Genomic DNA, 13,315 nt, shown 5'->3' on the forward strand with positions numbered 1-13,315 from the left:
CGTGCACATGGCCACCAGGCAGAACAAGGCACAAAGGGTGGGTTTGAGGAGGTCACTGCAGGTTCTCCTCCCAGTGGTGCATTACCAAGAGCCGAGCAATTCGTGTTTGAAACTCTTGGGGAACAGGGAGAGGCTCTGATTCTCTTCTGGGACCATCATTAACACTGCATGAAATCATACAGTCTGCATACATCCTGGCTCGGAGTCCCCCTACACCATTCTCTAGACTTGTACAGGGAGCTTAATGTAACAGAGATGGCATTTTATGTTATTATGTTGTCACTCTTATTATTGTCACCCTTCACTAAGCACAGGTTAAGGATGGTCTGGGCTAGGAGCTTTCATAGTTAATCCTCAGAACAATGGTTGAGGTTGGGAGACTGTCCCATTTCCTGTGCAAGAAGGCTGTGGTTCAAAGATGAAGTAATTTGCCCATGGTCACACTGTCTAGCCTGGTGGAGTCAGGATTAGATTCCAGATCCATCTACTTCCAGCGTCTCTGCTCTTCCCAATACAGTATTTCCTACTGCCTTCCTGAAACAAGTGTTTTGTTTTCCAAAAGATGTTTGGGCTCACTTACTTCATTATCCCCCACACCCACAATATACCACTCTAATGACAGCCTTATCTTGACAGTTTTTAAAAACTCAAAGTAGTTTTAATTTTATGAAATCAGAAAGGACCTCTAATTAATTTGAAATAGTCAAAGGAATTGATTCCTTTCTTTTAATTGCAAAATAATATTCTATGACTAAGCACTTGAATTCTTAGTGTCAGCTGAGAATGAATTTTTAACAGTGAAGATTCAAGTCCTGAAATAAAAATTCTGTAATGTCAATCCAGGTAGACCTTAACCATGGTCTGTTGCATCCTACCAGAGATGGGCAGGTGGAATTCTTTACTCAGATGTTGCTCAAGTCCCTATCATACCTTTTTATCTCCTCTCCTGGTTACATGTCACTGAATTGGATTGCAAGTATCAAATGGAGTGGCAGAATGAGGGGAATTCTCTCACCAGATTTTCCCTCCTTGATGACTAGATCCTAGGCTCCGCTAGTATTAGAATATTCCTTAAAGTAAGCAAAGAAAGTGGTTTGTCCTCAGGCAGAGGACAGGTATGCCTCACTGGTCAGATCTGTTCTCTGCAGGCCACGGCTTCCCTGTACTCGTAAGCATTGGACCTTAAGAAAATCCCCTTTTTATGACACGTAACATTTCTGCAAATAACCAGTTAAGCTCAGGGTGTTTGATGTTGTCATTCAAAAGTTCACTTAAACAATCAAGATCACTGTCCTTCCCACCATCTCCCTTTCCTTTCCTTGATAGTATCTAAGGCAGATTTTCCCTCCCCTTTTCCACTTTCCCCTACCAGTCTTTTCAAGAACGGCTTCAGGAGATAATGTTCTATAGAGAGTGTCAGTACATTTCAGGTGACACAAATGGTGAAGGCATTTTATAGAAATGTGGCTTGTCACCATTGGACTGTTGACAGATCTATTAGTGCACCCTTTTCAATTTTCACTTTTTCCCCCCTTCGGTCTTACAGATTTCTATAGACTTGATATTTTGCAGTTGTTCTTGGAAGATCTATTTTGTAATTGAAACTCCAGCATTGTTCAGTACAGACAGGACTTGGTCTTTGCCATGTTCTCTGGCTCCCTTTCTTGAGCTAATTTAGGATTTGGCTTCATCTGACCTCTCTCACTGCAGTATTTCTCTGGCTTTTTTGTTCCCTTTCCCCCTTTCCCCCCTCCCCTTTATATGGCAACATGTCTATGCAGCTTCCCACATGTGTCTAATACAGGCATCTCAAGTTCGGTTTCTGCTATGAAATTGAGGCAGTTCCCAACAAAGATCCAATTTTCAAATGTCCTGGGTTGCCACCTGGCTTCCTCTAACTCTGCATAGCAATGGTGACCTTGCAGATATAATCAGGAACCCAATCTTGCCCTCTACACTCTCGCCTTGGGTTTGAATTGCAAATAGAAAATGCAGGGCTGACCTGTGGAGAGGTCACCGTGGTGTGTGGAGGGTCCATCTCTAATATGACTGAGCAGGGCCCCTTCTCCATTCCCTTGTTCATTTGTGCTGCAGATTTTCAAAGCATCTGAAAGAGGAGCTTTCAGGGTATCTGCGTGACCATTGGCAAATAATTGTTAATAGACACTATAGTGTGGCTTTATTCCATACCCGCTCTGCTTCAGCCCAACAACAAAAAAAAGAATAGATAATATATTTCTCTGAGTAAATGGAGCAAGGTGGTCAAGTTCTTCTTTAGCTTGGTCTCCTTTGAAGTCTGACTTGCTCACAATTAGGAAAAAGAAAAGTGGCAAAGATGCTGTGTAGCTACTGCTTGCTAAAGGGAGAGTGTAGTGCTTTCCTCTGGAGTATCTCCCTGCCAGGCCTGGCCTGCTGAAGAGTGCCGCCTGGCTGGGCTGCAGTTGTCAACAAAGTCCATTCCCCTTCAGCACGGTGCAGGGCTGGCCTCAAGACAGCCCTGTTTTAAAAGCGATGGCTCCACACATTTCTTCTCACCTACAGGGAGCAGCAAGATACTCGCGTAAGGATGTCATTTTTTTTTGCATATTGGGGAACCGCTGAAAAATTATCTTTTTTTGTCAGCATCAAAATAATTAAATCAGATGAGCCCATTTCACAGTCTTTTTTAAAGCTTCTAAATCTTTGATCTGTAAAAGATACATTGAGCTTGTTGATCCAGGGTCTCTGTGATTGAGAGGAGCATATTCAGTTGGGTTAGCGAAAGCTTGAATTTCTGGCCAAACATTTCCTAGTATATTGAAGGGAGTGAGTAAGCCTGTGTGGGGCAGGGAGATCTAGGTAGACTCTTGTAGCACAGACATTTTCACACCTTATCACACAACTGTCAGCTCCCTGTCTCCAGACACATTAAAATACGCTGCAACCTCAATCACAGAAATTCCAACTTTGGATACTATTTTGGTATCAATATTCATATTTTAATTTGCATTTGCTGTGGTGTGAAGTCGACTGGAAAAGAAGAGCACTGTGCGAACCTGAACATGGAGACAGCGGTTGGTGTCAGATAAGACCTCCGCCTCCCACTCACAGGGCCTTTAAACCCCAGCTCCAGGGCATGGTGTCTGGGCTTCTGAGGCAGATGAGCTTGGTTCAGCCCCAGTTGTGCAGGATATTAACTGTGTGACCTTGAGTAAGTTACTGTTCACTCTGAACCTAGTTTTTCTCATCTATACGTGAAGTAGTGATTCTTACTGGATATTGTAAGGATTGGAAGAGGTAATGCGTTTAAACAGGAGCACTTGGCAGACACTCAGTAAATGGGAGCATCTGTCCATTTTCTCATATCTCGCATCTGGAGCCTCTTATCTGCCCAAACACCAGTGTGCACATACCCCGAGAACGTGGCTGGCATATATCATCTCCCTTTGGTCCTCCGTACAGCCAGTCTACAGCCAAGACACAGAACAGTTTTCCTAGAACACACCTCTGACTGAGCCGCTCCCCTAAACCTTTCAGACCTTCCAAACCTGCCTCGTTGGTCAGGGAGCAGGAATGACCCAGCTGCTGGACCACGTGCCTCTCCTTAACCAAGCCGTGCTCTCTACCTACCCTCGGCCAGGACTGCTCTACTTCCGTCTCTGTCTCATGAAGTCCTATTCTCAGAGCCTTTTGCCCGCCCAGGCCATTCAGAGCACCCTTCCTCCTCTGGATTCCTGCCCCCTGACTTCTCAGGGGTACTCTGTCCAGGACTTACTGTCGGCTGTTCCTGCCTTCTCCACAGACGGGTGGACATTAGATCTCAGTCATGATTTTTCATTCCAACAAACACTTTAGAAGGTGATAGGAATTATTTTCTGACTCCTTTGCTTTACCGAGAGATGGAAACTGGTAGGCCTGCAGTGCCCTAAGCAGGGCCACAGCGCTCCTAGGAAGGGATTTGCCACCATGTGGGGGCCTCTGATCCAAATCTCTGTCTACTGTCTTCCTTCTTTGTGACCCATTGAGAAAGAACAGATTTACCCCTCCTGTCAGCTTCTTGGTTTTGCTTTTTCAAAATGACATTTTGACAGTCGGTTTTTTTGTTTACAAACTAAAAACATGTTTACTGGGGAAATTCAACAAATCAGACAAGCAAAAGAAAATTATCTCATTTTATAACCTGCATTTTCACTTACTATATTCTGAGCATTTCCCAGGCCAGTAACTGTTTCTTCCACATGTCTTTGTTTTAAATGGCTACATAAAATTTTGTCTGAAGGTCATATATACACTAATCAGGACACTTGTTAGTTCCAGTTTTTTCTAGGCAAATATCCTCATAGGTAAAACCTTGCAGGCATTCTTAATTATTTGATTAGGATAAATTTCTGAAAATGAAATTAATGGGTCAAAGGGCATTGCACCTCTTTTAGAGGTTTGATGTAAATTGCCAATTTGTATTCCCACCAGAAGGGTATGAGAGTGCCTATTTTTCCACACCCTTTGCTGACAGCTCCTCCGCTAGTCCTTAGACCACAATTTCTTTAATCACAGGGACCAAGAGTTGCTGTTGTAGGAGCCCCACTCTACGGAAGATCTCCTCTGCGAGTAGTTACAGTAGAGGAGGCGAACTGGCTGGCGCACTGCTTTCTGGACTAGGGCTCCTCCCACTCTGCTCTCTCTAGGATCCAGGGAGGAAGCTGTTGTCCTTCCCTAAGGGAGGAAATAGTGAGGAAGTTAATAAGTGGGCAGGGCAAGCCTCGGGCCTGGAAGAAGTCTTTTGCTCATTTGGATCTTCTAACTAAAGAAAACTCACGTGCGGCACTTTGTGTGCACAAGCACATTCTATACTAGACGCATTTGCCTTACAAATGTTCAGCTCAACTTCACAAAGATCTGCTGGAGAGCTTGTAGAATATTCAAAGCTCTGGGGAGGAGAGCCCAAAGGCCAAGGAATCCAGTCTATAGGGTTAAGAAAGTAATACAACACAGATACCATACCATAGGTGCGGCCGCACTGGCAGGTGTACCAAAAGGGGTGTCTTAGGAGGGCACCATATCTGATGATTAGTTGTGCATCTTCTCAACTAACTTGAACATCTCCACGTGTGCTGTTAGGAGTTGATATGGTATAAATCCCGGAAACCAGATAGCTCTGGGTTCCTCCACTTCCTAGCTGCTTGGCCTTGGGTAAGTTGCCCTCTCAGAGCCCTGTTTCCTTGCCTATAAAAAAGCCATAATCCTAGTCACCTTGTATGGTGTAGAAACTAAGTGTGATAGTGGAGGTCAAGGATCAGGAGAGTGCCTGCCAGGAGTAGGAGCTCAACCCAGGGAAGCTCTTCTTTTTGGATGGTGCACTTTCCATTTTTCTTGGGACAAGGTTCTGACGTTCAGTATACACAGGACTTTTTTAAATTTTAACATTTTTCAAAGCTTCCTCATGTCTCGTCTCCTCTTACCGATTCTCCCAGTAGCCTTGAAGTTCGCCAAGCAGGCAATGGTCTCCCCAATGTAAAAATAAACAAGTGTTGAGAGGTTGAGTGAATTGGAAAGATCAGCTAGTTAATGATAAAAACAAAACTAAAAGAATATACTTACAAGCTTAAACTTTTCCCAAAACTATCACATACATTTTTTAGCTATCATAGTTTTCATTAGTATTGATATTTTCTTACCAGTTACCTTACTGCTCCATTTCTTTTTTTTTCCCCAGACAATCCCTCACACACATTCAATACTTTTCCTGAGCTAAAAGTTAATTATTTTACTGTTTGGCTTTACTCAGTGTCTCATGTCTGTCTTTTCAGTAACCCCACCTGGATCCAAAGTGCCCCTTTTTGCAACTTTGTTACTTTCTGGCACAGAAGGAGCCCCTCCCCCTCTCTGTTCCACTTGACCTGAGCACCTTAGAGCAGCCCCCCTTTCAGAAGAGCCGTTTCTAATTGGCTACCGGCAGCCTCGCATCACGCCTCAGGTCCTAAGATTTGTGGACCACTTGATGCAAGTCCTCCCTGCTAGACCAAGGGGTCATCCTCTCCCTGTGTTGTTACTAAGCAGTACAGAGACTGCATTGCGTATGTGGGGTTGAATTTTTATAGATAGGTGATTGAGTACCTTATTCATAAGAACTCACTTATCATGGACTAATGTCTGGACACTTTTATGTTGCTTTGTCTCCTTTATTCTTCATGGTCACCTACCATAATCCCCATTTTACAGGCGAGGAAACTGAGCCTCACAGATATGACATGTTTCTTCCTCAGTGCAGTATTATTTAGTGAGGGACCACTTTCCTCCATGTGCCACCATTCTTGCATATAGAGTTTGATGAATTCTAAGGGTGCGTGTTTTGTTCACCCAAATGTGTATTTATTTTAGTAGTGAAAAGAGTTGGAAATTGTATTTACTATTTCATTCTGGCTGTGAGTTACTTTGAATTACTCTGTTGTCTTTGTAGTGGGTATTGAAAAATATTTAAATGTATTTTATTTATACATTGATTCTCTGCCTTGCTCCAGTGAAGATTTAAGCAACTTTCATGACTTGAATAAAACACACAGTCTTTATTGCACAAGTGGGCACCATCCACAACCCAGAGAACCCACGGGTATAGTCAGCTGCTAGCTCTAGCCAAAGGAGCCATTACCTGCCTTTTGCACACTGGGGTTTTTCTTTTCTTTATAATTTGACCTCATCAGAAGCACAAGCTAAACATAAATTTCTGAATTTAAAGGTATTATTTTGGTTCCCTAAATTTTCTCCAAGTCTTAGAATCCTAACTCAGACTTCAGTCTCTTCATTCTCTGCTAGAAAGACTGGGGCTAAGAGAGAGGAAGTCCAGACACCTCGTTTCCACAAACAGTAACATCGTCAGCAAACAAATGTGGAGAAATTGTCCACACTCACAAATAATCAAAGTAATGCAAATTAAAACAACAATGAGGTCTAATTTTTCACCTCTTAAATTAGCGATATAGCGATACATTTTTAAAACGGTAAGGCTAACAAGTACCGTGAAACTGATAATGCATCCATTGCTGGTAGTTGGTGTAAATTGGAAAGCAATTTGGTAGAATGAATAAAAAGCCTTAAAAATGTTTTTATCTTTTGACCTAGTAATCTCATTCCTAAAGACTTCCATAAAAGAAATAATCCAAAAGAAAGAAAAACTGCAAAGTTTATCATGGCAGTGTTTAGAAAGTTAAAATAAGAAATAGGAATGACCTAAATGCCCAATAGTTGTAGAACAGTTCATTAAATTATTGTATATCTGCTCAGTGAAATATTATGCATCCATTAAAATTATCACTATAATGAGTATGTAGCACCCTGGAGAGGATCTTAATATAGTAGGAAAAATAGAATGTAAAATTATGCAGTAGCTTTGATTGCAAATAATTTTTAAATGCATGTGGACAGCGTGAATATGTAAAAATGGAAATAACCATGTAAAGTAGTAGGGTGAAAGATTTTCCCCACTCTGTTGTGAATTATTCTGTTGTCTTTGTAATGGGTATTATTTTGGCTTTTCTAGTCCTTAAAAGTCAAAAGCCAAATTAGCCTCTGTTTCCTCCATCTCCAGCAGGAGAACAGGCTTTGAGCTTCCCAGAGGGGTTCCATGGCAGGCCTCTTAGCTGTGGGGCTGGAGGGAGCACCTGTGCACACGCAGGTGCTGTGACCTGACACCAACCCTCCTCTGGCTTCTCCCTGCAGGACATCACTGAGAACGGCTGTGCCCCCACCGCAGAAGAGCAGCTGCCCAAGACCGTGCCGGCCCCACTGGCGGAGGCCAAGGACCCCAAGCTTCGAGAAGACCGGAGGCCAATCACAGTCCACTTTGGACAGGTATGTACCCTGGCCCTTTGACTGGTCTGGTTTTGTTTTGTTTAGCAGAAGCTATGGTACATGCAGCAGACAGTGTTCATTTCATCTCTCTTTGGCAAAACAACTCCATGGAGTTTTGTACATCTTTGAATGTTTATTTGGTGCAAACATGTTTTGAAGGTGAATTTTCAAAATTTTTGAGGAGCCAGAGTGGCTCTGGTCATAAACTAGCTCCGCTCTTGAATGAAGTCATTAAATGCAGCTGCTGCCTCCCCCACTCCAACGCACTCTGTTTAAGGCGCCTCTGTTAACCAAGCATCTCATTAGAACACTTTAGCATCCCAGGCCCTTCTTTGCACCTTCAAATAAAAGGCAACAAGCAAAGTATTTAAAAAAATCAATTAAGAGTTCTTTATTAATGTACTTCCTGAAAATCAATATCAGGAGTCGTGCTTCTCAGAGTAAACACCCTCGTGACGATTCTAGGGATCTGATTTGTTAACCATTTTCAATGACCTGAGCATTTGAAAAATTATCTATTTGTTTGATTTTTTTTTCCCTTAAGTAAAACATTATACTCTGTAAAGCAACTGTATTTTTTTATCCATTTCCTGTCAGTGGTTATATCTTTAGTTGAAATTGATACCCTCCCGTACTTCTCTTGAATAGTCTGACTCTCTTGATTAGCAAAAGCAATGATTTTTTGGTTTGTGAGAAGTGCCTCTGTCAGCAAGATATAACTGTGACAAGAATTTGCAAGATTATTTATTCTTAACTCACCTGAGTTTTTAGCCATTTATTAGATGAAGCGTGATTTAAATAGTCTTTATGATTTTATTTTAAATATGGTTGTCGTTTCATCACATTTTTAGCATACATTTTTTAATGTTCCTGTTTTTTAACAGACATTTATCAAGTGCCTACTATACACCAGGCATTGAGCTATTTGGATGAAGAGAGCTAATGAAATTGTTGTGTGGGTTATTATAAGGGGTGAGTTTGTTGAAACATAATCTTCCTCTGTACTCAGTATTTTCAGTTAATACATTCATACCTCTTAAACTTGAGGTGTACCCCTCTTTTCTGATTTTACCTTTAAAAAGGATGTTATAAAAATTGAAATGTGGTTCAAGAAAGAAGCATCCATGGGCCAGTGCTGCTCATTTGGTTAATGATTATCTTCGAATTACATTGGGGTTTGCACCCCTGAAGAGCTGCCTTCTCCCTGGGTTCAGGCTCTGTTGGAGAAACCTGCGCCCCAGTTCCCTCGCTGTGTTTGCTGAAAGCACAGCCAGCATGGCATTCCAGAGCCAGCTTCCTGCTTCCCTTTGTCCTCATCCCTGCACATTGCTACCTTCCCATGAAAAGAGCCCCTCTCTGGAGTTTGGAGCCCATTACAGAGAAAGAGCTGAGGCGGGGGAGGGGGATTTCTTGGTGTTAAACATTCTATTTTCGAAACACAAAAAAGGAGGTCCTATTTGAAATGGAGAAAAACCTTCTTTCCATTTCAGCAAGTAGAGATACTTGAATGTCATTCTCAGCTAAATGCAGAATAAGAGTGTGTGCATGCGGGTGGGGGATAAACAATTTAAGAAGGCGCCCCAAACTCTGTTGAAATAAGAGCGGTCTGTCCCTTCACAGGTCTGTAAACTGGGGAGGATGAAAGTGGCTTTTTTCCCCGTTTGTCACTTCCCTCACGTGGCTGCCAGCATTATGCAAGTGTACAGGAAGGCAGGATTTTTTTTTAATGCATGCATGCGGATTAAGGTCATGCCCTGAGTATCAGCCATGCAGCGGGCTTTCCCTTACAGCTGCAGCCGCAGAGCCTACCCGCAGCCGCGAGATGCCTTAATTGAGACGTGCTGTCAAAGTGACAAACACATTTGCATACAGTCTACACTCTATTTATTTTCTCTGGAAAGGTCTACAGTCTGCTGTTGGTTGAACATTCTTAATCAGTTCGCTGTAAGTGAACTGCCAGCTAGCTCACTTGTGCTGCTGCTTCTTCATTAGGTGACAGATTAGCTGCAGGGGGATGGGCCATGGAAACCACAGACCCCTTTCTTTTAACTCTTTCCCACTTTGCCCCAGTCCTGGGTTGTCCTTCAGTCCTTCCCCGGCGCCTGGTTTGATGGGCCTTTGACTTTAATGGGTGGGCATTGCTCGAGCACCTACTACCGGCAAGCATGAGTTTTAGGGCCTTTATATTCGCAGAGGACAGTGTTGTGAGCTTCATTTCAGAAATTTTTGCCACACTCTCCTACCATATGTACTATTCTCTTTATTTAACATTTTCTTTAAATAAACTCAGACCTGACATCTGTACCAACTTTAGCCTCATCTTGAATGATGACATTGATAAAATCATAAGTTTGACAATTTTTTCCTAGGGCATATCAAAAAAAATTGTTTCTAAGTGTCCATCCATGTATTTACTCATGTAACCTGACCAGTATACAGTCTCCTTTTGGAAAATGTGTCATCTCTGCCATAGCCCTTTGAGGAAGGGATTATTAGCCACGTTGTATGAACCCAGAGCTGGAGCTCAGATATCTGAAGGGACCCTCCCAGGGCCACATCACCAGCACAGAGACCCAGGGCAGTCTGACCCCAGAGCCCCTCCAGCTCCCTCACCAAGCAGGGTTTTCAGCTGTATGACATGTCTATTAAAACTGACATGTCCTGGCAAAATAATTCGACAATCAAATGAGAGAAAAATCGCAGCTTTTTTACGGATAAGGCTCAAAGGAGACTGCTACTTTAGACCTGAAGCCAAATGGGCCTGCTAAAACCTCACCTCAGAATTTAAAAGACTAAGCTACCCCATCCAGACGTGGGCTGGGCGGTTGCAGGTACCCAGCAGGGCCTGTGGCTTGGCTGCTCTGCAGGAGGGAGCCAGAAGGTGCTCGGAGCACAGAGAGTGTTCAGTCCCTTCCCTCAAACTCCTGGGTAAGGACTCCTCCTGCTGTAGGCCAGAGGGGCTGAAGATGCCTGCATGTTTCAGGCTCCTGAGAAGGAGACAGACATTCCTTCCTTTCTGTGGCTGTGGAAGGAATGAGGAGACCTGTCTCCCCAAGCAGGGCCTGGCCATCCATCGGCTAGAACATATTGCCTTGACCCTTTCCCCTTCTGAGCAATTGGAGAGGTAGCATCCCCACGGAACACCATCTAATAAGACGGACAGGCTGCTAGGTGCTTTCACATCAGTGCACATTCCACTGAACCTTTACTGTCAGCTGGTAAGGAAGAAGGTATCATACCCCTTGTATGGTAACAAGGAACCAGGCTCGGAATACGTTTGTGTGAATTAGTAGCTAACTCATACTCCACGGTCAGCAGCCTCTGCTTCTCTGCCACGTGCAGCTCCCCACCCCCACCTCCACGTAACCTCCTTCCCAGCTAGGGAGGCTGGACTGGCTGTGGAAGCCCAGTGACTCTGGGTTCTAGTCCTGCATGCGAGCTGCCGGTGCCGTGGGCCTGACCGGGGTGGGCCTTCTCAGGAGGTGGGAGGACTGGCTCCCCCAAGAACATCATGGCAAACCCATGCCAGGGCCACCTTCTGTGTGTTCCCTCCAGTTAACTGACCCTGCAGACAAAGTAATTGTCTGCCTTCCAATCTGATAGATTCCAAAAAGTATGCATTGAAAGGAGTGCCTATTCTCCCAATTGAGCAAAGATTTCTAAACCTCTTAAAAGGAAAGTTTAAGCCAGTTCAGCCAAAGCCCAAACTGATCACTCCCATGGCTTCCAGAGGCCCAGGAGCCAGACTACTCCTGTCTGGCTACAGCCCCAGGAGCGGCTCCTGGAATGTGGTCACTTGCTTCTCTGTGCACATGGAGAGTTCTAGCTTTACAAGCACGAGCCTGACCATTTAGTGCCAGTCTCACACTGGGCTGGAAAAGCTGCCCAGCCAGCAAATGCCTTCTCAGCACCCTCGGCTCTGAGTACCCTAGAAACCCCTTCTGCCCGCTGAGCTTGGAAGTCACACACGATTCCCTTCAATTCAGCCATTGCCTCTCAAACACCTCCAGCAGCTGTTTGCATGTTCCCCAGACACCTCCAACCACAGGCCTCCAGTCTAAACATACATGCCTCGTCAAACTCCTCCTCCTTCCACATCTCCCACCTCAGTGAATGCACCGCTATCCATCCAGAAGCCTGGGTCCCCTCCCCTCACCCTCAGAGCTTCCCCTCTGCCTCTGGACACCTGTCTTCTCCATCGCCTCAACCACAGCTTTGGTTTGGCTGGGTGATCACTCGGATGCTCTATATAGCCTCCTGACTGGCCTGCAGACTCACTTCCACATGGCCTTGTGGGTCCACAAGAAGCATGCACAAGTGGTCTTGCCACTGCCCCTAAAGGTACCATCTTCATCCTCAGCCTGGTACCTGAGGCCCTTCATGATCCCTTTTGTAAACCCTCCCGGCCCCCCTGGGAGGAGTTGGTTACTCCTGTCTTTGTGCCACCCCGGAACTTGACACATACATGGTATCTCACACAGTCTCGTCACTATTCCCTTAATGCCCATCTTCCCCTGGGAGAATATGAGCCTCCAGGAAGGCCACCGCAGGGCCTGGCACTGAACTTGAAGTCAGTAAACATCTTGGAGTTTTTTATTGATGTGGATTTTTAAATTGATTACTATTTGATTGATTATTCTTTAAGTGCTTGTTGTGTGTCCAGCCAGTTATTTGGTTTTATTTCAGTTGCTTTGCTTATAATTCACTTCATTTGAAGAGGAAAAATGAAATTGAATGAATATTTCATTAGTAATCAAAAACTATTTTCAAACAATTTTCCACAAATAAGGGTTTTGTTTCCAAGTAGAAACAACTTTGTATTATAGAATTTAGATCCTGTCTTGTTTTATTTTGTATTTTTATGAGCTCCTATGGTCTAGTCATATATACCACAGAAAAGGAGGGGCGGGCACAGAGGTAGAAGAGACACCCTCATGCTCCCAGGGTGGGTCAACCTTGGAGGGGAGGAGAGCCGCTGAGGACAGAGCGGTTAAGGGAAGGAAAGGCCTCAGATCCCTTGAATCAGAGCAAATAAAACAAAAGTTTTGTCTGTGGCACAGAGGAGACAGGCTCAGAGAGGGTGGAGACTTAGCCGAGGTTATACAGCTCAGAAGCAACAATCAGGATTCAAAGCCATGTTGTTTATTACTGGATCTCAGGCTTGTATCCCAGCTCTGTGCTGAGAACTGGCAGTTTCTGCTGGGTTTGTACAGGGCCGGTGTAGTAGCCCAGGGTGTCAGACCACACATTAGGCCTTTTAGCTGGTTTCTATCCACATCTCAGGCCTGCCTTATTCTAGGCCCCAGTTGGCTCCAGGACAAGTAAGCTGGTATCCTGACCTGGTGAAGACTCTTCTCACCAAATCTATTAGACCCCAGAGGCATGCTGGGCACTTCCTTGGTGTGTGTGAGGGAAGAGAATGCAGGATAAAAACTGGGAATGTGTAGGAGTTAGTGTTGGGGGTGTCAGGAGCCATTCCAGCCCCACAGAC

The 13,315-nt window shown here is 44.3% G+C and overlaps 1 protein-coding gene across 12 annotated transcripts in view; it reads left to right on the forward strand.

Annotated features, from left to right (window-relative positions):
* The window catches only part of DENND1A (DENN domain containing 1A), a 538,445-nt gene that overhangs the window by 482,688 nt on the left and 42,442 nt on the right, over window positions 1-13,315 (forward strand). For all 12 annotated transcript variants that reach the window (XM_073224730.1, XM_073224762.1, XM_073224757.1 and 9 more), the window contains one exon: window positions 7,693-7,824. In XM_073224730.1, the coding sequence (XP_073080831.1) occupies window positions 7,693-7,824 (132 nt within the window). The remainder of the gene's footprint in view (window positions 1-7,692; window positions 7,825-13,315) is intronic.

Source organism: Manis javanica, chromosome 2, assembly GCF_040802235.1.
Source record: "Manis javanica isolate MJ-LG chromosome 2, MJ_LKY, whole genome shotgun sequence".
Taxonomy (NCBI): domain Eukaryota; kingdom Metazoa; phylum Chordata; class Mammalia; order Pholidota; family Manidae; genus Manis; species Manis javanica.